Consider the following 22694-nt stretch of genomic DNA (forward strand, 5'->3'; position numbering starts at 1 on the left):
GTTTCCCAAAGCGACTTCCGCTTCCGGGCTAGCCTTTGCCGGAAGCAGTATTTGGATGACGCAAAAATGTCGCGCCGTTGGTGATTCCGGAAGAAACAAGAGTGCGGCGTGAACATGGTGCGAGGAGGGTCCGGGAAGAGACTTTGTCAGACCACATCTTGGGTGGAGATAGAGCCAGTCAGCAGTTAGCTAGATTTCCTCCGCATTACCCTTAATTATTTTCGTTCTGACTGTAGTTCTTAAACTGCTCTGAGCGGTGCCTGTTGTGCTCTAGCGAGTGGGGAGAGGGCCAGGTGGGGCACAGAGGATAAGAGGTGCTGGGTGTTTGAGGGAAGAAGGGAAAGGGATGGAAAAAGACGAGCAAAAACTCAAGAAGATGCAATGCATTTCCAGCTCTTTTAACTGTAAAATTTCTATTTCAAGGGGAAGCAAAAGAAAGCAAGAAAGTATGCGACCATGAAGCGAATGCTTAGTCTCCGAGATCAGAGGCTGTGAGTATCTGGAATCAATCTATATCCAAAGATAGCAGAGTTAGGAGGGGATAAGTAGTAAAAGTTTTTGTTATTTTGTGCTTACGTTTCAAAGTATTGTGTCTTGGATGTATATAGCATAGGATACTAGGAAAGTGTGTAACAGCCGTTTAGATCCTGAGCGATTACACTGGGGAAGGGGATGGGAACTAAACATTTCTGAAGTGTTCGCTATTCCACTGTTTTTGTATACTTCATCTGCCATATCACATTTAAGCCTCCTGAAAGCTTGGTAGGATTATCTTTTTACGTTTTTGCCATTACACTACTACATTCCTCCCAGGGGTGGGGGGAATGTTTGTTAAAATGGTTGAAAGATGGTGAGGTCAGAGACCATGTTTATCTTGTGTCCCCAGCACCTGCCACTTAAATAGTTCTGAAAGAAAGAGTAGGAAAACACCTAGACTTCTCCATTTTATAAATCGTAGCAGAATCCACACCACTGAGGGAGAGTGGAATCATGTTCCCTATTGTAAGCTTCCCTGCTTCAGTGAAGAATAGACAAAGTTATTCAATAAAGACTGGTCTTGGGGTGCCTGTCTGGCTCAGTAAGCAGTAGAGCATGGGACTCTTGATCTCGGGGTCATGAGTTCCACTCCCACATTGGGCCTAGAGCTTACGAGAAAGAAAGGAAGGAAGGGAAAGGAAAGAAAGAAAAGAAAGACTGGTCTTCATCGTGTTTAATAGCATTTGAACAAAGGAATGGCTTTCAGAGTTATTGAACTGTATTCTCTGGGGTGCCTGGGTGGCTTAGTTGGTTAAGAGTCAGACTCTGGATTTGGGTTCAGGTCATGATCTCACAGTCCATAGGATCAAGTCCCATGTCGGGCTCTGTGCTGACATTGCAGAAACTGCTTGGGATTCTCTCTCTCCCTCTCTCTGCTCCTTCCCTGCTCGCACTCTCTCTCTTTCAAAATAAACGTTTAAGAAAATTGTATTCTCAGCCTTTGGTTTGTATTTATTATGTAATTTTTAGGGAATTTGCCTCATTGATAATATTTTATTTGCAGTTAAGGGGTAAATTTTATGTATGTATTTTTTTACATTTTAGCCTTTTTTAATAGGCATATGGAGGAAACTTTTTCCTCCTACTTTTGGAGCATTTGAGTCTTCAGAAGATAAATGTCAGGCTTTCTCCACTGCACTGAAGTGGGTTTTGATCCTTGATATGAAGAGCTTCTGACAAAGAAATAATAGATAATAGTATAATGTCTATTTACTCATTGACAATTTTTATAGATTATTGGCTAGAGATTTTTAAATTTCATAGTGTTTAACTGATTATGTTACTTCCAGCCTATTTCCCACACAGTTATTTGTGCTTAGAAAGTTTATGTTGATATAAACATAAAGATGTCGCAGGGGCACCTCAGTGGCTCAGTCAGGTAAACATCCAACTTCGGCTCAGGTCATGATTTCATGGTTCGTGGATTTAAGCCCTGCCTTGGGCTCTGTGCTGACAACTCAGAGCCTGGAGCCTGCTTCAGATTCTGTGTTGCGCGCTCGCTCTCTCTCTCTCTCTCTCTCTCTCTCTGCCCCTCCCCCGTTTATGCTCTGTCTCTCTCAAAAATGAATAAATGTTAAAAAAAAAATTTTTTTGGGGGCGCCTGGGTGGCGCAGTCGGTTAAGCGTCCGACTTCAGCCAGGTCACGATCTCGCGGTCCGTGAGTTCGAGCCCCGCGTCAGGCTCTGGGCTGATGGCTCGGAGCCTGGAGCCTGTTTCCGATTCTGTGTCTCCCTCTCTCTCTGCCCCTCCCCCGTTCATGCTCTGTCTCTCTCTGTCCCAAAAATAAATAAAAAACGTTGAAAAAAAAAAATTTAAAAAAAAAAAAAAAAATTTTTTTTTAAGTTACAAAATTTTTTTAAGTTAATTTCCTCAGTAGACCAAAACAAAACAAAACAAAAACAACACCTCAGAAACTTTAAATTTTGCATGAGGTTATAACTGCTATGATTTTTTTCTTCTCTCTTGCACTTAATTTGCTCTCTTTCTTCCAGTAAAGAGAAGGATAGATTGAAACCTAAAAAGAAAGAAAAGAAAGATCCCAGTGCACTCAAGGAAAGAGAAGTGTAAGTAATCAAAAATTTCAAGTTTTCCTTTAGAAGAGACATTTTAGAACCATAGAACTGTTAGAAATCCAGGCTTTCCCTGAGCTGATTTGCTCAGTCATTTGTAAATCTGGCACAACTGTGCAAATGAAAGTCATGTTGCTGAACATGTATCAATTCCAGTGGTTGGTGAACATGTATCAATTCCAATTTCATGGAGCAATAAATTTCCTCTAAAATCTCGGGGATTAGATCTAGAATTATTCATTTTTTCTTCCCCAAGATCTTTGAAAAGAAACAATTTTGTCTAACACACCAGCATTTTGATGAAAGAATGTATCACCAAAAATAGTAAGGACAGAATTTCAGAATAAAGTCATTCCTTTTAAATAAATACACTTGATGAAACTTCATCATATTTTCCTTATTTTCTCATTTTGCCTTAGATTGGTAATGGATATATCATCACAAGATTTATTAGGATTTATTTCCAATGAATAAGGAAAAAGGAGCTTAATCTATAGCAAACTGTTTGAAGCAGAGACTTCATTTGCATTGTTAATATCAAAATATCAATGTAGACATTATTTTGTGTTTTGTATGTTCTTCCCTCAGCCCCCAACATCCTTCCTGCTTATTCTTCCAATATAACACACAGCTGGGCCCACCTTACCACATCCTGGTTGATACCAACTTTATCAACTTTTCCATTAAAGCCAAACTTGACTTAGTACAATCAATGATGGACTGTCTCTATGCCAAGTGTGAGTATCATACATTTGCCTTTCTCTGATGTTTTAGAGAATAATTATATTTACCCAAATACATGAAGGGAATGGGGTCCTAGTTACTGGATCTCTAGCCATTGCTCACCATAGCAATGAGCATTTTCAGTAAATTGAAATACAATGCAGATTTGACTGGGAACAATTAAACTTTCACAATTCAGAAAACACTTAGCCTGCTTTGACCATTGTTGTGGACATCAGTTTTGAACATAGGATGGGAATTTTTTGTTTTAGAGTTCATTTTAAAATTTTGGGTAAATGAAAATTTATTATATTCTTTTGCATTAAAGAGGAAACATGCTCCATTCCATTCCAGTGTGGAAAAGCTATATAAGGTATTTTGCCATTTATGATCACAGAACTAGAAGTGATGCTGGTTTATTCATTTTGGCATTTATTTGTACCACAAAGGACTGGAATAGGTTATTTACACCTCGGTGTGCAGTTTACCATTAGTAGATTTCGCTTGTGTTTAGGTGTCCCCTCCTTCAAGTGATCTTCCTTCACCACCGTGAGTAGTGAGAAGAAAGTCTAGGCCATGTGTACAAGGGAATAACTTCCTAATAGTGAGATCTGTTGTGTGGGTTTATGTTTATATATTTTCCAGTCATCTAGTTAAAGGTGCAAATGAATATTAGGCTTATGCTTTGCCGTAAGAATAAATCAAAGGAAAAAATTTTCACCTCCTTCTTTAATTTTTAAAAGATGCTATATAATGAATAATAGTTGTAGACTTACAGTAATGTAAATTTTGTTTATTGATTTATTAAAAAAAATAAGTTGGGAAGATGAGGTAAGGAATATGATGTAAGATGCATTCTTCAAATGCCCTAAAATTAATAAACATAAAAGTGACTGCATATTTTTATTATATCAAGATATGAAGGTAACCACCAAATGAGAAAAACAGCTAATGAAGTAAAATAGTGGTCTGTGAGGATTAGAATTGGTGGGGTGGGAAAGCATCGGGGAACAGCAATTTTTTCATATGGATGTCTGTGTTCCAGTCTTCTGTAGAACATAATACCCCAAAGCAAAGTTTGAAGAAATATTCAAGAACAATACAAATTCAGTTACCTAGGAGATTCTTTAACTGTTTTTAAAGCTCTGGCTACTTAATTGTTCCTCATTTGCCTTTATACCTGAAGGAAGACTTTTATTTTCTTCCTCCCTTGAAGATGCCCCTTTGACCTTTCCATAGCTCCTGGTCCCTTTTCTGCCTGATGTTCCAATGAGGGAGGATAAGTTAGCTTTCCATCAGCTTTCTTTTCTGTCCATGAGTCCTCTTCCCTGTTACCTTCCCTTTCTTGATAGTCATCTTCCTGGGCCTACTTTCCTGCTCCAGAAGCAAGCCCTTGCTTGTTTCACTGCTGTATGGCTCTGAAATTGATCCTCTCAAGGTGCGTATTGCTCTCTGAATCCATGACTGTCTGATCTTACTGATTTCAGATCTCCATTTTACTGATTTTCTTCTGGACATGGTACTCTACTTGAAAATTTCTTAACTTTGTACACATCCAAAAATATCTCTGTACTTATAAAAAAAAAAATCTAGCATAAAAAAATTAAAGCTTCCTCTAATGCCTTTTCTCAGAGAGGGGCAGTTTTTTAAAAAATTTTTTTTTAATTTTTATTCAGTTTTTTAAGAGACAGAGAGAGACAGAGTGTGAACGGGGGAGGGACAGAGAGAAAGGGAGACGCAGAATCCGAAGCAGGCTCCAGGCTCCGAGCTGTCAGCTCAGAGCCTGACACGGGGCTCAAACTCACGAACGGTGAGATCATGACCTGAGCCAAAATCGGACGCTCAACCAGCTGAGCCACCCAGGCGGAGAGGGGCAGTTTTTAAAAACACATATATAGTCTCTGAACTATAGGTGATTTTTGTTTATTTTTGAAAATGGATCATAGATTATTTACTATTTATATTTGTGCCTTTTTTAACAGCTTTGAGATATATTTCACATACCACTTAAAGCGTATGATTCAATGGCTTTTACCGTATTCAATTTTAGAACATTGTGTTACCCAAAAAAAAACTCTGAACCCCTTAGCCATCATCCCCAACCTTTCAAATCTCCCTCTTCTAGTTAACCACTAATTCGTATCCTGTCTCTATAGATTTGCCTATTTGGGACCTTTCATTAAAATGAGATCATACAATATTTGGTCCTCTTCCATTTAGCATGTTTTCAAGTTTCATCCATGTTAAAGCCTCTTTCTTTTCATTATCAAATAATATTCTATTGTATGGCTAGATCACATTTTTTTAAGAATTTAAAAAAAATTTTTTAACGTTTATTTATTTTTTGAGAGAGAGAGGGAGACAGAGCATGATCAGGGGAGGGGCAGAGACAGAAGGAGACACAGTATCCAAAGCAGGCTTCAGGCTGTGAGCTGTCAGCACAGAGCCTGACACGGGGCTCAAACTCACAGACTGAGAGATCATGACCTGAGCCAAAGTCAGACGCTCAACCACCTGAGCTACCCAGGAGCCCCTTGATCACATCTTATTCATCCATTTCTTCTTACTTTTTACATTGAACAATACTCTGGTTTCTCTTCAGATCAAATAAATTTTTTGCCTTTTACTTTTGCATTGAACACATATATCTTGAACCCTTTGCTGTATCGGTACGTATCCACTAGGACCTCATTCTTTTTTAAACTTACAGAGTATTGTTTATATAATTTTCAAAAGCCAATATCCTATTAGATATTTGGATTACTTGCAGTTTTTACATTATTATAAATAAGGCTGTAGAGAATATCAGTGTGAATATATCTCTGTTAGGGTGGAGTAATTTTTGAAAAATATTTATTTTGAGAGGGGAGAGAGAAGGGGCGAGGGGTAGAGAGAGAATCCCAAGGAGGCTCCACGCCATCAGCACTGAGTCCTACTTGGGACTCCAACTCATGACCTGAGCCCATATCAAGAGTCAGGCACTTAATCTACAGAGCCACTGATGCGCCCCGTAGGATACATTTCTAGAAGCTGTATTGCAGTATCAAGGGGTATGTATATATTTTTTAATAGGTGTTGCACAATTGCCCTAAAAGGGTAATACATATTTTTATACCTACGAACTTAGTGTGAGAATACCTGTCTCCTCAGTATTGGGTATTTTCCTTGTTTAGTCTTTGCCACTCTAATAGGAAGAAAGTGAAATCTTGTTTCAATTTGTATCTCTTTAATTAGGAGTGAGATTGAGCACCTTTATGCTCGTCGACCATTGTATTTCTTCCTCTATGACCCGAAGCGTATAAACTGAAATGTAACATGGTAGTTAAGAATCCAGTTGATAGCCTGACAGTCTCCGTTCAAATCTTGGCTTCACCATTTGCTTCTACTTACTTCTTTGTGCCTTAGGTTCCTTCTCTATGAAGTGGGGATGGTAATAATAATAATGCTACCTGATAGGTATTATTCTGAACATTAAATGAGATAATCCTTGTGAAGTGCTTGGCACAGTGTCTGGGAATCAGCACATAACTTAAGCTATCGTTATAAGGTCTCTGTATATTAAGGAAAGTAGCCCTTTGACAAATATGTAGAAATATTTTTCCTAGTTTGTTTTTATTTTAATAGGACTGACAGCTGTCAAACAGAAGTTTTCTATTTTAATATGATCAAATGTACATTTTCTGATTAATTTCATGGTTTCTTTTGGCTCACATTTAAATTTTTTCCCATCTAGAATATATTTGAGTATAAAAAGAATGACGGGAATTCAACTTAATTTCTCTCCCAGATACATTTATGACACTTTAAGTGGTGTGGGGCTGGGACAGTTTTCTAGTTTCTTTATCAATAGAGATTGTATTTACCTCTGGTTCTTATTGTTCATTTCAGTATGCTTATTCTGCTGTGATTTCAGAAGTCTTATGGGTCTTTTAAAGACTTATAATGGGATGTAATTCAGGGAAAGTAAAACCAGTTTCTTTACAAGTTCTGTTATTAATCTGTATATTTTTTCCCCTGGCAGGTATCCCTTGTATAACTGACTGTGTAATGGCTGAAATTGAGAAGTTGGGACAAAAGTATCGAGTGGCTCTAAGGTAGGATGGAGCTGGTCTACATTTTGTTATACCGAAGATTCTTTTAACCATCCTCCATCTGTTTGCTGTCCAAAGATTTGTTGGATAATTAGTTTAAATAAAAATCATACAAAACTAGTTAACTATTTATGATCAAGAAAGCAAACGTGAAAGCTAGAGATTTTTAAGCTGAAGCTTTTTGAATGAAGTTATTTAGTCATAGTGGTCTTGTGGGCCTCTTTTTAAGTTCCTCTAGATTTTCAATTAGAAAGTGTCTTTTTATTAGTTTGCTAACTAGATATCTCTTTTAGAATCTCATATGTAAAGTGGTAGCTCAATTGGTTAAGTGTCTGACTTCGGCTCAGGTCATGATCTCACGGTTCGTGAGTTCGAGCCCCACGTTGGGCTCTGTGCTGACAGCTCAGAGCTTGGAGACTGCTTCAGATTCTGTGCCTCCCTCTCTCTCTGCCCCTCCCTCGCTCATATTCTCTCTCTCTCTCTCTCTCTCTCTCTCTCTCTCTCTCTCTCCCCCCCCCCCCAAAAAAAAAAAAAAAAAAAAGAATCTCACACATAAAGTATTCACATTCCAGGTTTTGAGCTTACTCTAGAAACTACACTTGAGTTGAAAGTAGTGGTTCCCAAAGTATGGTCCCTGGACCCCTAGGAGTCCCAGAGACCTTTGCAAGGAGTTAACAATACTATTTTCACAATAGTAGGAAGACATTGTCTTTGTCACTGTGCTGACATTTGTACTGATGGCAGAAATGCTGGTGCCTTAGTGCCAATCTAGGCAATGGACCAAAATAATGTTAGTAGTCTTTGTATTATTCTTCAGTGTCACTCATGACATTTAAAAACAAAAACAAACAAAAACCCAGGGTCACCTGGCTGGCTCAGTTGGTAGAGTATGCAGCTCTTGATCTCAGGGTTGTAAGTTGGATGTAGAGGTTACTAAAAAAACCAAAAACCCATAGTCACTTAAGAATATCCTTGATGAGGCCTGCCTGGGTGGCTTAGTCAGTTATGCGTCCGACTTTGGCTCAGGTCATGATGTCACGGTTCGTGAGTTCAAGCCCTACATCGGGCTCTCTCCTGTCAGCACGGAGCCTGGAGCCTGCATCAGATCCTGTGTCTCCCTCTCTCTGCCCCCTCCCCTGCTCGTATGTGCAGCCCCTCTCCCTCCTGCCTCCCTCTCTCTCTCCCTCTCTCTGTCTCTCTCAAAGATAAGTAAACATTTAAAAAAAAATTTTTTTTAAAGAATATCCTTGATGAAGTATTAAAATTTGTTGATTTTGAGGGGCGCCTGGGTGGCTCAGTCGGTTAGGCATCCGGCTTCGGCTCAGGTCATGATCTCACGGTCCATGAGTTCAAGCCCCGCGTCGGGCTCTGTGCTGACAGCTCAGAGCCTGGAGCCTGTTTCAGATTCTGTGTCTCCCTCTCTCTCTGCCCCTCCCCTGTTCATGCTCTGTCTGTCTCTGTCTCAAAAATAAATAAACGTTAAAAAAAATTTTTTAAAAAACAACAAAAATTTGTTGATTTTGTTACATCTCGCCCCTAGGGTGCATGTTGGTATTCCTTGTGATGAAGCAGCAAGTACGCCTCGAGCACTTCGGCTGCTTACCAAAGATTGAAGCTTGTCTCAATGAGCAGCTCTTGTGTGCTTGTTGGAATTGTGAGCCAGACCAGCTGCCTTTTCATAGAGTGTCATTTTTACGTGAAGAATAACTGACAAACACTGGTTTTTCAGACTTCAGTGTTTAGCAGATAGTTTCTCAAAAATTAATGCAGTGAATCTGTCACTTCAAGGAAAACAGCTTACTGTATCATAATGAGAAAGTTCAGGCTTCCAAGTGAAAATTAGAGTTTTGGAAAACCATGAGCTTATCACATTCCCAATACTCAAGACCTTTCTGTTCAGACCAGTGAAGGTGTTGGGTGTGCTTTTTTTGATATTGTATAACTATATGTGTCAGTATTTGGAAGATTTGTGTGATTCACTGAATCGCTATTTTCCAAATGATCAATATTGCAAATCAATATTGCAAAATCATGCCTGGGTGAAAGACTCATTCAGGGTCCAAGATATACCAGTGAATTTGTGTGTGTGTGTGTGTGTGTGTGTGTGTGTGTGTGTGTGTGACCTTTTAGAGGTATAAATTAGATACTATAAAATTCACCAAGTTTAATTGTATAATGTGATGGGCTTGGCAAATGTGTACAGTTATGGAACCACCATCATAGTCATGAAATAGAACATTCCCGTCAATCCAGAAGTATGATTCCATTTATAATGAAGTTCCAGGAAAGGCAAAACTATACTAATGGAATATAGACCAGTACCTGAAGCTGAGCGTGAGAAAAGTGCAACTGCAAAGGGACACAGGGAACTTTTTGTAGTGATGGAAATGTTCTATATCTCAGGTGTGGAGATTGTGATGTGAATATATCAATTTGTCAAAACTAATCAAATTTTACATGTATAGTCAGTGAATTTTATTATATTTCACTTATACCTAATAAAGCTAACTTTTTTAAAGGCAAAGAAACACAGGAACCTGATGTATAAGAGTGGTAGTGTTTTAGATGAATGGGCAAGTGATAAACTATTAAAATATTGGTTATTCCTGTGGAAAGAAAGAAAACTGGGTTCTTATCTCACCTCTTTCACAAAAATCAATTCCAGGTAGATTAAGTATCTAGATTTTTATGGAAAATCTAGAGAACATCTTAGTGATTTCAGCGTGGTCAGGAATTTCTGTCCAAACCATAACGGAAAACGAATTAATCTGACTATATTGAGATTGAATACTACCGGTTAACAAAAAACAGCATAAACAAAGTGAAACGACAAGCCACAGATAGTGAGACGATATTAGTAACGCATATAATCAACAAAGGGCTTATTTTCAAAATTTATAAAAAACCACAAATCCATAAGACAAGGGCAAAATCCTTATTCGCAAGAGATATCATTTCATACCCAGCTGATTGGCAAGAAATGAAGTTTGCTTAACGATGCCACGAATAGTTAAGACTGGGGGCAGTGAGGATTCTCATAAGGATGTGAAGTGAACGGTCACTTTGGAGAGCAGTTTGGCAGTGTCACTGCAAGAAGTTCTGTCTTCCCAGTCCTGTTTTCCTCAACTCTGCATAAACGCTCTTCTCACCAGAAACATGGGCTCACTTTTCCCTGAACACCACTGAGCCGTTTTATAGATGGTTGGTGCCCTGTTCGGAATGTGCCTGCCTTCACTTTGCTTGGAATGTTCTTTTGTCTTCATTTTGTTTAATCTCCATGTAATTTTTTTCGAAGTATACCAAATCCACAGTGACTTAGCTCTGACCTACTGCAACATGGAGTATTTTTCTTGCACTTGGTACCCATATGCTGCCTTGTATTTTTATTCAGCTTGTGACTTGTCATTATTACGTAATAGGAAGAACATGGCTCTCAGAATCACAGACTTGGGATTTTTCTTTTTCAAATTTGTAGGAAAGTAACATGTTTGATTTATTCATGGCAAACGAGATAAACATATACATACAATAAAAGGTAAAAGTCCCCCTGTATATTCACACTTTGTCCATTTTTCTACCCTAAGAGTGACAACTGAGACAGGTTAGTAGATAGTGTATGTTCTTCCAGACTTTTTTTCTTTTTTTTTTTTTAATTTTTTTTTTTTTGACGTTTATTTATTTTTGAGACAGAGAGAGACAGAGCATGAATGGGGGAGGGTCACAGAGAGAGGGAGACACAGAATCTGAAACAGGCTCCAAGCTCTGAGCTGTCAGCACAGAGCCTGACGTGGGGCTCGAACTCACGGACCGTGAGATCATGACCTGAGCCGAAGTCGGACGCTTAACCGACCGAGCCACCCAGGCGCCCCCAGACTTTTTTTCTAAGACAATGCAAATGTAGAGAAAGACAGTGAAAGAGAGTTATATTTTCTTAATTGAATCATACAGGTATATTGTTCCATGACCTGTTTTGTTTATTCAGCAATTTGAATTTTTTTGAGATTGTTAATTCAACAAGTCCTGCCATATCAGTACAGACAGCTCTACCTCATTTTTTTTTTAGACAGGATGGGGCAACACAACGTATTTAACTTTTCCCTTGCTGATGGATATTCAGATTATTTCCAGTTTTTCACTATTTAAAGTGTGCTGTAGTGACCATCCTTGTGCCTATATTATTGCACATTTGTGGAAGACAACTTCTAAAAAGGAAATGGTTAGGTTAAAGCTGTTTGATTTTGAATCCTGGCTTTTCCCAGTTGTATACTTTGAACAAATTAACCTTTCTCAATCGGCTTCCTCATTTGTCAAATGGAAATATGATAATTCAGAGTCTTGTGAAGATTACATGACCTAAGGTGCACCAGCTGGCAGTAAGTTTTAATTCCCTTCTCTTTCTGTTGTCTTTCCAATTAGAAGATAAGCTGAAAGAAGAGAGGGGGGCCTTAAAATCATCACATGGATCAAGTCACTCTTATTTCACAGATCAAGACTCAGAAAGTTATCCAATTGCCTGAGTATTTTTGTTAATCCAGTTTTGTAACCTTTTAGGATTGCCAAGGATCCAAGATTTGAACGATTACCATGCACACACAAAGGAACCTATGCAGATGACTGCTTAGTACAGAGAGTAACTCAGGTATCATCATTTAAATATTTACTTTGTGTTTCCCTTCATAGGAAGCATGGATGTCCTCATTTACTTAAGGAAGTGAGTTGGAAATGTATACTGTAACTGTAATGGAAAAATCGCAGGCTTGGGGAAGAGACACATGGGTTTCAAATCTCAGCACCTATGTTTATTGGGTGTGTGATTTGGGGCACTTACTGATTCTTTATTCCACAAGTTGTCTCCATAAAATGCTGTAAGGGAATGAGTGTACATATGATATCAGGTTTCACCTCCCTGTGAATCAAACATAATCCATTTCCATTATTCCCCATGCAGGAATGTTATTCCTTTCCACTGTGCCTAACCATGAATGTTTTTCAGTTACATCTGAGTCTGCCAGGGTGCTGTCTTACAAGGACCCTGGAATAACTAGGTTTTTGAGTCTTCTGTTCTGGCCTCCTTGTCGGCACCACAAAAACTTCTGCTATTGATTGTCCTTTCTAGAGCCCCTCTTTGCTGAAGATAATCATCTTCATCTAGTGACCACACTTCCATCCCTTTAGCGACTCCATCCCATGGGTAGAGACAGCATTTGCCTTAATCTCCCACAGCACAACTGACACCAGGCTACAACTCTTCTCAAATGTAATGAGAGATTTGGGTATGACGGAAGTAAAATATGATACAACTGGCAGCTAAATGTTGTTGCTTTCAGAGCTGCTAGGCTCAAACTCGTCCTGGAGACCCTGTTATTAGCTTCATGGCTAGGAAGTAGCCTACCTCCACCACTACGAGGTCTCAGAGTAGGCCCAATCCCAGAGATTCCAGGAAAGGCGAAAGCTATGCCCTCTAATCTAACACATTTACTTGCCTTTGCATAGAGTCTCTTGGGGTGTTTCCCAAACAAGAAATTATCTGTCTTAAATGTGCCCTAAATGTCTTCCACTTGTGAGACAAAAACCAATTTGCAGCTTTTAAATAGTTTTTCTATCTTCTTTCCCTCAAGATTCTTAGAGCTACATTATCCCCAGGCAACTTATTATTATATGTTTTGTAAGTAAGAGCTCCTAGATTATAGTAGCTACTCAACAAATTGTTATCACCTTTTCTTTGCTCTTTACTGTGAATATGAGTAATTCTCCAGATTAGCCAGTGTACCATTATCCAGTATCACAAAGTAATAGACTCAATGGGTGAATACTCAATGGGTGTCTCTTATTACAGCACAAGTGTTACATCGTGGCCACAGTTGACCGGGACCTTAAGCGAAGGATCCGGAAGATCCCTGGAGTTCCCATCATGTACATTTCTAACCATAGGTGAGACTGTCTCTTGGGGAAGTGATTAAAAGTATATAGTGGATATCAGTTGAAAATGAGGTCAGGTTGTAGGAAGATTTGAAAGTGATTGTCGTATCAAATGCTTACGTAGTTATAGTTAAAGAAACGAGATGAAGTAACAAGAACGAGGGCAAAAGATAAAGCTAGGATTTAGGAATGAGACATTCACATTGTTACAATAAGACTAGTAGAAGAAATAGATGTGCTTTAAATACAAAGCAGTAATTTAAATTAAGCTAATTTGGCCAGAGATATCTTTTTTTCTTTTTTTTTTTTCTTTTGAAAGCCTAGTAGTTGTGATTAGCACTTTTTCTGGGAAACTAAAAGCTTATCAGAAAAAACAAAAACTGGTCTTTATCCTGCTTGGATGTTCCCATGTCAATGCTTTTCAACGTGGGAAGAGTGAGTACAACATAGTGGGAAGAATGGGCTGAGGAATTGGCCTTACCTGGACTCAGTGCCTGGTTCCCTCACTTGTTAACTTCCTGACCTTGAAGAATAAAGATAATATGTTAAAGTCAGCATTTTGCTGTAAATCATTTATTATGACACCCCTTTGAAATGTTCCCACTGACAAAAAGGATTCATAGTGGGAAGATGACAGTGTTGTAGTCAGTAAAGGGTGGGTTTTTAGGTGGGTTCTGGACCCACCTTTCTTACCAGTGTTAATTTTTTTGTCCTGATCAGGTACAACATTGAGCGGATGCCAGATGATTATGGAGCCCCTCGGTTCTAATTCTAACACTCTAAAGATAGAGTTCCTCTGCCTTCCTTTACCAACTTTTTCTGTTGCCAGTTCATGTAGCAATATGCTGTAACATGAATTATTCTCCTTCTTACCCATTTGCTCTGTTATGAGCTGAGTATGGTTAAATACACTCACTTTTGATGTTGTTTTGAAATTGACATTTTGTATCATTTTGAATTTTGTTGCATCTTTTTATAAATCAGATGATTACACACATAATTTGATGCTTGTTATTTTATGTTGATCTACACAACAAATATTTATTAAGGTTATACTAGGTGCTTAATAAGGTATGGTCCTGCCGGCAAAACACTGATATTATAGGGGAAAAGAGAAACATGTATGTGAATAAATATAGTGATGCCAGGTTAAAAGTCGGAGGGAATAGACCTATATATGAGAAAAGAATGATTTCTTTCTACTTGGTTGGAACGGAGAGGGAGAAAAGGCTAGAGGAGTAATATTTGGCTTAATCTTTAAAAATGAATAGGTGCTTGGGGCACCTGGGTGACTCTGTCGGTTAAGCGTCCCACTTTGGTTCAGGTCATGATCTCGCGGTCCGTGAGTTCGAGCCCCGCGTCAGGCTCTGTGCTGACAGCTCAGAGCCTGGAACCTGTTTCAGATTCTGTGTCTCCCTCTCTCTCTGACCCTCCCCCATTCATGCTGTCTCTCCCTGTCTCAAAAATAAATAAACGTTAAAAAAAAAAAAAAAAAAAATGAATAGGTGCTTGGGGCACCTGGGTGACTCTGTCGGTTAAGCGTCCCACTTTGGTTCAGGTCATGATCTCGCGGTCCATGAGTTCAAGCTCCGCGTCAGGCTCTGTGCTGACAGCTCAGGGCCTGGAGCCTGCTTTGGATTCTGTGTTTCCCTCTCTCTCTGACCCTCCCCTGCTTGCACTGTGTCTCTCTCTCTCAAAAATAAATAAACATTTTTAAAAAAGACTTTTTTAAAAAACGAATAGGTGCTTGCCCAATATGTGAAGTAAAGAAATTGAGGTGTAGGAAGCATAAGCATGAACAAAAGCATGGAGACATGGATGCTAATAATATGACTGCTTGACCTGCTCAGAAAACTACCAGAAGGTTTTTCTAACTAGAATATAAGGGAAAGAGATCTATACCCGTATCTGAGGCTCCAGAGGTAGGAGGTGTCTGGGAGGGGGCCTTATATGACATGCTAAAGGGTTTGGACTTGGATGTGAAGTCAACAGGAAGTTAAATTAAACTAAAAATGTGATTAAAGTGAATAATGTGATTAGATGTTTTAAATGATCACAAGGTAGTGTAAAAATAGACAAAGAGATCATTGAAATAGAATAGAAAGTCCATAAATTGATATATTTATGGCAAGTTGGTGTATTACCAAGGTAGTATTTCAAATCTGTGGGAAAAAGAAATTTTATTGGAAGGCCAAATAGTGTGGAGTAATTCTACTGGAGTTAGAATCCGGATTCCATCAGTCAATACTCTGTATGAGTTGGGCACACTACATAACCACGTGGTGTCTTCCTTGTTTCCTCTGAACAATGTGCTGTCTAATCCTCCAAACAAGCCTGATAAAGTGGGGTTAAATCGAACAGTACATGCCACAAGTTAAGTGTTGTTCAGTAAGTGTCAGTGATTATTATATTATCATTATGGCCAGTTGGCTATTTGAAAAAAGTTTTAGCATTCCTGCTTCATATCCTTCATGAGAAGATATTTCAAGTGGATCAAAGATCTAAACTTTTTTTTTTTTTTTAAGCTATGGAAGTCTTAGGAAAAAAACACAAAAAAAATGTCTTCTCTTTGGATAGAATTTTTAAGTAAGGTAGAAAACATAAAAGCCGTAAAAGAAAAGATTGGTAAGTGACTACATTAAAATTATGGATTTCTGTGCAAGGCAGCCCCTCAAACTTAAGACAAATGGCTGACCAAAAATTGCAGATATCCAGTGAGACCCAGATTCTGTTTTTTGGTTACTTATCGGTATTATACGGGTGATTTTCTTTAAAAGAAATGGTCAGTGTGATATAAGTGCATAAGTATAAATCTGTAAAGAAACGTTCACACATGGTGAAGTGTCTAGGAGGGTGTCTACTATACTGTTGGTAATAGAGAAAAATTGAAAAGAATGTAAATTTCCATCAAGAGGATCTTAACTATGTTACATCTACACAGCTGACCCTTAGAACAATGCAGGGGTTGGGGGTTGATGCTCTGCACAGTTGAAAATCTGAGTATAACTTTTGACTCCCCAAAATTTAACTACTAATAGCCTACTCTTAAGTGGGCTTTTTTTTTTTTTTAATTTTTTTTTAACATTTATTCATCCTTGAGAGATGGAGAGAGACAGAGCATGAGCAGGGGAGAGGCCGAGAGAGAGGGAGACACGGAATCTAAACCAGGCTCCAGGCTCTGAGCTGTCAGCACAGAATGCAACGCGGGACCCGAACCCACAGACTGCAAGATCATGACCTGAGCCGAAGCCAGACGCTTAACCGACTGAGCCACCCAGGTGCCCCACTAATAGCCTATTCTTGATTGAAAGCCTTATTGTTAACATATAGTCAATAAAAGTGTGTTTTGTTTATTGCCTGTATTATATGCTGTATTCTTACAATAGCATAAGCTAGAGAAAAGAAAATGTTAAGAAAATCATAAGGAAGAGAAAATATGTTGCTAATACCATTTCAAAAAAAAAAATCCACATATAAGTGGACCTGGGCAGTTCAAACCCATATTGTTCAAGGGTCAACTATACTATGGAATGTCACGTGCATTTAAAAAGAATGAAGTAGATGGGGCGCCTGGGTGGCTCAGTCAGTTAAGCACGGACTTTGGCTCAGGTCATGATCTTGCAGTTCCACAAGCTCGAGCCCTATGTCAGGCACTGTGCTGACAGCTATGAGCCTGGAGCCTGCTTCGGATTCTGTGTCTCCCTCTCTCTGCCCCTCCCCCGGCTCATGCTCTGCCTCTCTGTCTCTCAAAAATAAACATTAAAACAAATTTTTTTTTTAAAGAATGAAGTAGATTTAAAAATGGCAGAAGACTTGAATTCAAAGAAAGTTCTTTAAAGAAGATACACAGATGGCCAACAAGCACATGAAAAGATGTTTAATATCACTAATCATTAGGGAGTGCAAATCAGAATCACTATGAGATACCACTTCACACCTATTCAGACAGCTGTTAACAATAAATAAATAACAAGTATTGACAAGGATGTAGAGAAATCGGAACTGCCGTGCACTGTTAGAAATGTAAAATGGTACAGTGACTATGGAAAACAGTGTGGTGGTTCCCGAAAGAATTAAAAATCGAATCACCGTATGATTCAGCGATTCTGCTCCTGAGTATATACAAAAGAATTGACACAGGATCTTGAAGAGATATTTGCACACCCGTGTTCACAGCACTATTCACAATAGCCAAGAGATAGAAGCCATCTAAGTGTCCATCAACAGATGAATGAATAACCAAAATGTGGTATATACATACAATGGAATATTACGCAACCTTAAAAAGGAAGAAAATTCTGACACATGCTACAACATGGATGAACCTTGAGGATGCTATTCTAGGTGAAATAAGATAGTCACCAAATGACAAAAACTGTGATACCACTTATGTGAGGTACCGACAGTAACCAAATTCATAGAGACAAGGTAGGAAGGTGGTTCCCAGAGACTGGAGGGAGTGGAGAATGGGGAGTTTAATGGGTATGTAGTTTCAGTTTTCCAAGATAAAAAGAGTTCGGGAGATTGCACAACAATGTAAATGTACTTTAAAAACATTGAACTATACACTTAAAAATGGCTAAAATGGGGGTGCCTGCGTGGCTCAGTTGGTTAGGTGTCCAAACTCCTGATTTCAGCTCAGGTCATGATCTCACCGTTTGTGAGTTCACTCCCATCTGTCAGCACCAAGCCTGCTTGGGATTCTCTCTTTCTGCCCCTCCACCCCTCACGTTTTCTCTCTTTCTCTTTCTCTCTCTCAAAATAAATAAACTTAAAAAAATTAAAATGGCTAAAATGGTAAATTTTATGTATGTTTTACCACAATTAATGATAATAGGAGCTATGTTACTTCCTGGAAACAACTATGACCTAATGGTAAGAAAAAGAAGCAACTTGTGGGATGTCTGGGTGGCTCAGTCGGTTGAGTGTCCGACTTCGGCTCAGGTCATGATCTCGTGGTTTGTGGGTTTACGTTGGGCTCTGTGCTGACAGCTCAGAGCCTGGAGCCTAGTTCAGATTCTGTGTCTCCCTCTCTGTCCCTCCCCTGCTCGTGCTCTCTCTCTCTCTCTCTCTCTCTCAAAAATAAATAAACATTTAAAAAAAATTTTTTTTAAAGAAAAAGAAGCAACTTATAGAGGGGCACCTGTGTGGCTCAGTCAGTGAAACATCCGACTTCGGCTCAGGTGATGATTTCACGGTTTGTGAGTTCAAGCCCCGCATTGGGCTCTCTGCTGTCAGCACAGAACCTGCTTCAGATCCTCTGTCCCCATCTCTCTCTGGCCCTCCCCGGCTCATGCTCTCTCTCAAAAATAAATTAACATTTTTTTTAAAAAGCAACTTACAAGGGCACCTGGGTGGCTCAGTCGGTTAAGTGTCTGACTTCAGCTCAGGTCATGATCTCACGGTCCATGAGTTCGAGCCCCGCATCGGGCTCTGTGCTGACAGCTCAGAGCCTGGAGCCTGTTTCAGATTCTGTGTCTCCCTCTCTCTCTGACCCTCCCCCATTCATGCTCTCTTTCTGTCTCAAAAATAAATAAACATTAAAAAAATTTTTTTTAAATACAAAATAAAAAAGCAACTTATAGAACAATTAGGTATGGCATGATACCTGTTTTACTTTGTTTTAAACCACAAAAATATGTAACTTTATATGGTAATATACATATATGGATAGAAAAAGGTCTGAAAATAATTCTTTTCCTACCCTCCCTTCTCTGCTAACAGAATTCCTCTTAGAGAAAACCATTATTATAGGACTAGATTGTGGCTCATTCCTCCCCCAACACATAATGTGGATGTTTCACCTCCTGGTTGGACCAATCAAAATATTCTTACTCCCTTTGCTGCTGTGATTATTTCAACCCTGGGAGATCAAACTCAAGCCAATTAGCCTTAACCAGAGCTTTTACTGGAGAGTTGAGTTGCTCTTTTTCTCTGTGGAAGAATTGTTAGGTAATGTAAGCTTTGGAACTGAGTGATCCTATTTGCCCTACATTGGAAAAGCTGACCTGGGTTTTACTTTCGTTGTATAGTCAAGCCTAATCCTAACTAATATAGGATGTATGTCTCCTCAACCAATGGAGAGAAGAAATAGAAAAGGGAAACTCAATCATAAAAATAAACAAAAAAAAATTTTTGTCAAAACCCATTGGACTGCACCACTGGAGATTTCAACATTTCACTATCTGTAAATCAAAAAAGAAAAAAATTCAGACTAGGGAAGGAAAGAAGAAATAATGGTAAATAGAAAACATAAAGTAAGATGGCAGAGAAAAGTCCAAATGCACAGTTCTCATGATGAATGTGACTAGGTAAGTTTTCTTATTAAGACGAATGCACAGGTTGGATAGTTTTTAAGTTTTTTTGAATGTTTATTCATTTTTGAGAGAGAAACAGCATGAGTGGATGAGGGACAGAGAGAGAGAGGGAGACACAACTTGAAGCAGGCTCCAGACTCTGAGCTGTCAGTACAGAACCCGACACGGGGGTGGAACCCAGGAACCGTGAGATCATGACCTGAGCCGAAGTTGGACGCTTAACTGACTGAGCCACCCAGGCGCCCTGGTTGGCTGTTTTTTAAATCTTGTGGCCGTGTGGTATTACAAAACACACCTAAACAGAATGACACAGAACAGCTAGAAATGATAGGTTGTACACTTAGCACACAACCCAGTAGTTCTAGGGAACCTACCCAAGAGAAATGAAAACAATATTCACACAAAGACTTGTATATCAGTGTTTATTATCTTCATTCATAATAGATAAAAACTGGAAACAACTCAAGTGTCTATAGACAGGTAGATGGATAAATTGTGCATTCACACAATGGAATATTATTTAACAATAAAAGGAATGAACTGATACAGCAACATAGATGAATCTTAAAATCAAGTTGAGCAAAAGAAGCCAGACACAAAAAATACACTGTAATTCCACTTATACTCTAGAAAAGACTAATCTATAGTGATAGTAAATCATTGATTACCTGAGGTGGGGGTGGGGGTTGGCTGTGTACAGATTAAAAAGGAATTGGGGGGGGGGGGGTTATGGAAATGTTCTGTATTTTTATTGTGATGGTTACTTGGATATATTGATTTGTCAAAATGCCTTGAAATGCACACAAAATGAGTGCATTTTGTTGTACGTAGATCATACTTCAGTAAATTAAAAGATGGAAAAAGACATGCAAAAAGAATGTGCTGCTTGAATATGCAAGATGGAAACTATTGAGGTTTTCTTGGTGGCCTAAAATGTGGTCAATTTCATGAAAGTTCCATGGACACTTGAAAAGGAGGCGCAGTCTCTATTATCAGGATATTATCAGGGTAAAAGGTTGGTATTTGTCCATAAGATCTACCTGCATGTTTAGGTCTTCAGTACCTTATTATTTTTTTACTTTGATCTGACTCAAGCTGAGAGAAATACCTTAAAGTCTCCTAATAGTATATTTTGTCTGTTTCTCCTTGTACTTCTTAGAGTTTCAACTTGATAAAAGTTGCTACTGTATCGTTGTGTGCATGGGTTTTCATAACTGATATATTTTAATTGTAGCCTTTGGCGTTATAATGTATCCATTTTGTCTCATTTAATGCATTTGGGCCTGAATTCTATTTTTTCTGATATTGAGAACAGGATCTCTGCTTTCTCTTTCTCTTTTCTTTTTTTCTAAGCATTTCCCTTGTATACCTTTGGCTGTCCTTTTATTTTTAGCTTTTTTCTGAATTCTTTGTCCCAAAAGTAAGGTGCCCTTCCATGGCTTATCTTGTAGACAGTATTGCTAGAGACCAGTCATTTCTCTTTTTTTTTTTAATTTTTTTAATGTTTATTTATTTTTGAGAAAGAGACAGGCACAGAGTGTGAGCGGAGGGTGGGGGCGGGGGGGAGCAGAGAGAGAAGGAGACACGGAATCTGAAGCAGGCTCCAGGCTCTGAGCTGTCAGCACAGAGCCCAATGCGGGGCTCGAACTCACAGACCACAAGATCGTGACCTGAGCCCAAGTCAGACGCTCAACCAGAGACCAGTTATTTCTATGTGTTCTTTTTTCTTTCCTTTTCTGAACGGGAGTGTTCACTGTGGTTGTCCTGTTCCTATTCCACCAATTGTATATTTGGTATATGAGGCCAGATAATTTGCATTGTCTTGGTGCATAGGTCTTTAAGTCAAAAAAAAAAAAGCTGTACCTCCTGATAACGATACTACTACATATACACCCCCTGCTGTGGAGACTGCTGTTCTTTACCTAGATATCCTGGGCTTTGAACATGATGTCACAACTAGATAAGATTTTGAGAATGTCTTTGTGATGGAGAGGGTTGTGTATATCTGCCCTCTGGTAAGGAAAGTGAGGAAGTGAGGTCAACATTTGTAACTAAAAGGGTAGAGTGTAGCAGTTGTTTGCACTGTTAGGCAAATATTTCTGACTGTGTTTTATGGACCCAGGGCAGGACTACTGTCCCCCACCATGTTTGAAGTTAGGTGTGGCAATGTGAGTGAAGATGACCTATTCATTTCTAGACAGAAGCTTTAACAGTCACTGCGTGATTAGGTATGCTCCCTGTTTTTTTCTTGACAGTCATGAAAACAGAGATGGAAACTTGCTTTGCCTAGATCCCAGCCTAATGATGAGAATATTAGAGTGAATGGTAAATAAGGATTTGCTATTTCAAGCTATGAGATTTTGGTTGGCTTTTTGTTTGTTTTTATTACTGTAGTATAACTTAGCCTATATCAACTGATAAAGTACCTGTTAAAAAGTCTGGATTAGAATAATTAGACAAGGAAAAGAAACAAAAGGCATCTAAAGAAGTAAAACTATCTCTGTTCACAGATGATGTGATCTTATATGTAGAAAACCCTAGAGAAACCATTTTTAATTTTATTTTTGAGGTTTATGTATTCATTTTGAGAGAGAGAGAGAGAATGAGCGGGGGAAGGGCAGAGAGGGAGAGAGAGAGAGAGAGAGAGAGAAAGAGTCTCAAGCAGCTTGTGTGCTGTCAGCGTGGAGCCTCACACAGGGCTTGAACTCAACAAACCGTGAGATCATGACCTGAGCCAAAACCAAGAGTCAGATGTTTAATTGACTGAACCCCCCAGGCACCCCTATTTTTTTTTAAGTTTTATATTAATTCCAGTTAGTTAACACAGTGTAATATTAGTTTCAGGTGTACTAAAGAAACCATTTTAAAACGGTTAGAACTAATTACTGCTTTCAGCAAAGTTTCAGGATACAAAATCAACATGGAAAAATCAGTTGCATTTTAATATACTAACAATGACCAATTCAAAAAAAGAAATTAAGAAACCAATCCAGTTTACAGTAGCATCAGAGGATAAAATACTTAGGAGTAAACCTAAT

General features: G+C 38.8%; 1 protein-coding gene across 2 annotated transcripts; it reads left to right on the forward strand.

Annotated features, from left to right (window-relative positions):
- The first annotated feature begins 23 nt into the window (after nucleotides 1-23).
- Nucleotides 24-14339, forward strand: FCF1 (FCF1 rRNA-processing protein). Of its 2 annotated transcripts, none has more exons than XM_042943803.1 (8): nucleotides 24-117; nucleotides 424-491; nucleotides 2529-2600; nucleotides 3195-3343; nucleotides 7351-7423; nucleotides 11972-12059; nucleotides 13257-13351; nucleotides 14060-14339. In XM_042943803.1, exons 1-8 carry the CDS (start codon nucleotides 115-117, stop codon nucleotides 14106-14108), a joined length of 597 nt encoding a protein of 198 aa, XP_042799737.1. In that variant the 5' UTR covers nucleotides 24-114; the 3' UTR covers nucleotides 14109-14339. The 2 variants fall into 2 exon arrangements, with proteins under 2 accessions (XP_042799737.1, XP_042799738.1); XM_042943804.1 differs by lacking the exon at nucleotides 24-117 and adding an exon at nucleotides 124-293.
- The last annotated feature ends 8355 nt before the right edge of the window (nucleotides 14340-22694 follow it).

The sequence above is a fragment of the Panthera leo genome, chromosome B3, assembly GCF_018350215.1.
Source record: "Panthera leo isolate Ple1 chromosome B3, P.leo_Ple1_pat1.1, whole genome shotgun sequence".
NCBI classification, from domain to species: Eukaryota; Metazoa; Chordata; class Mammalia; order Carnivora; family Felidae; genus Panthera; species Panthera leo.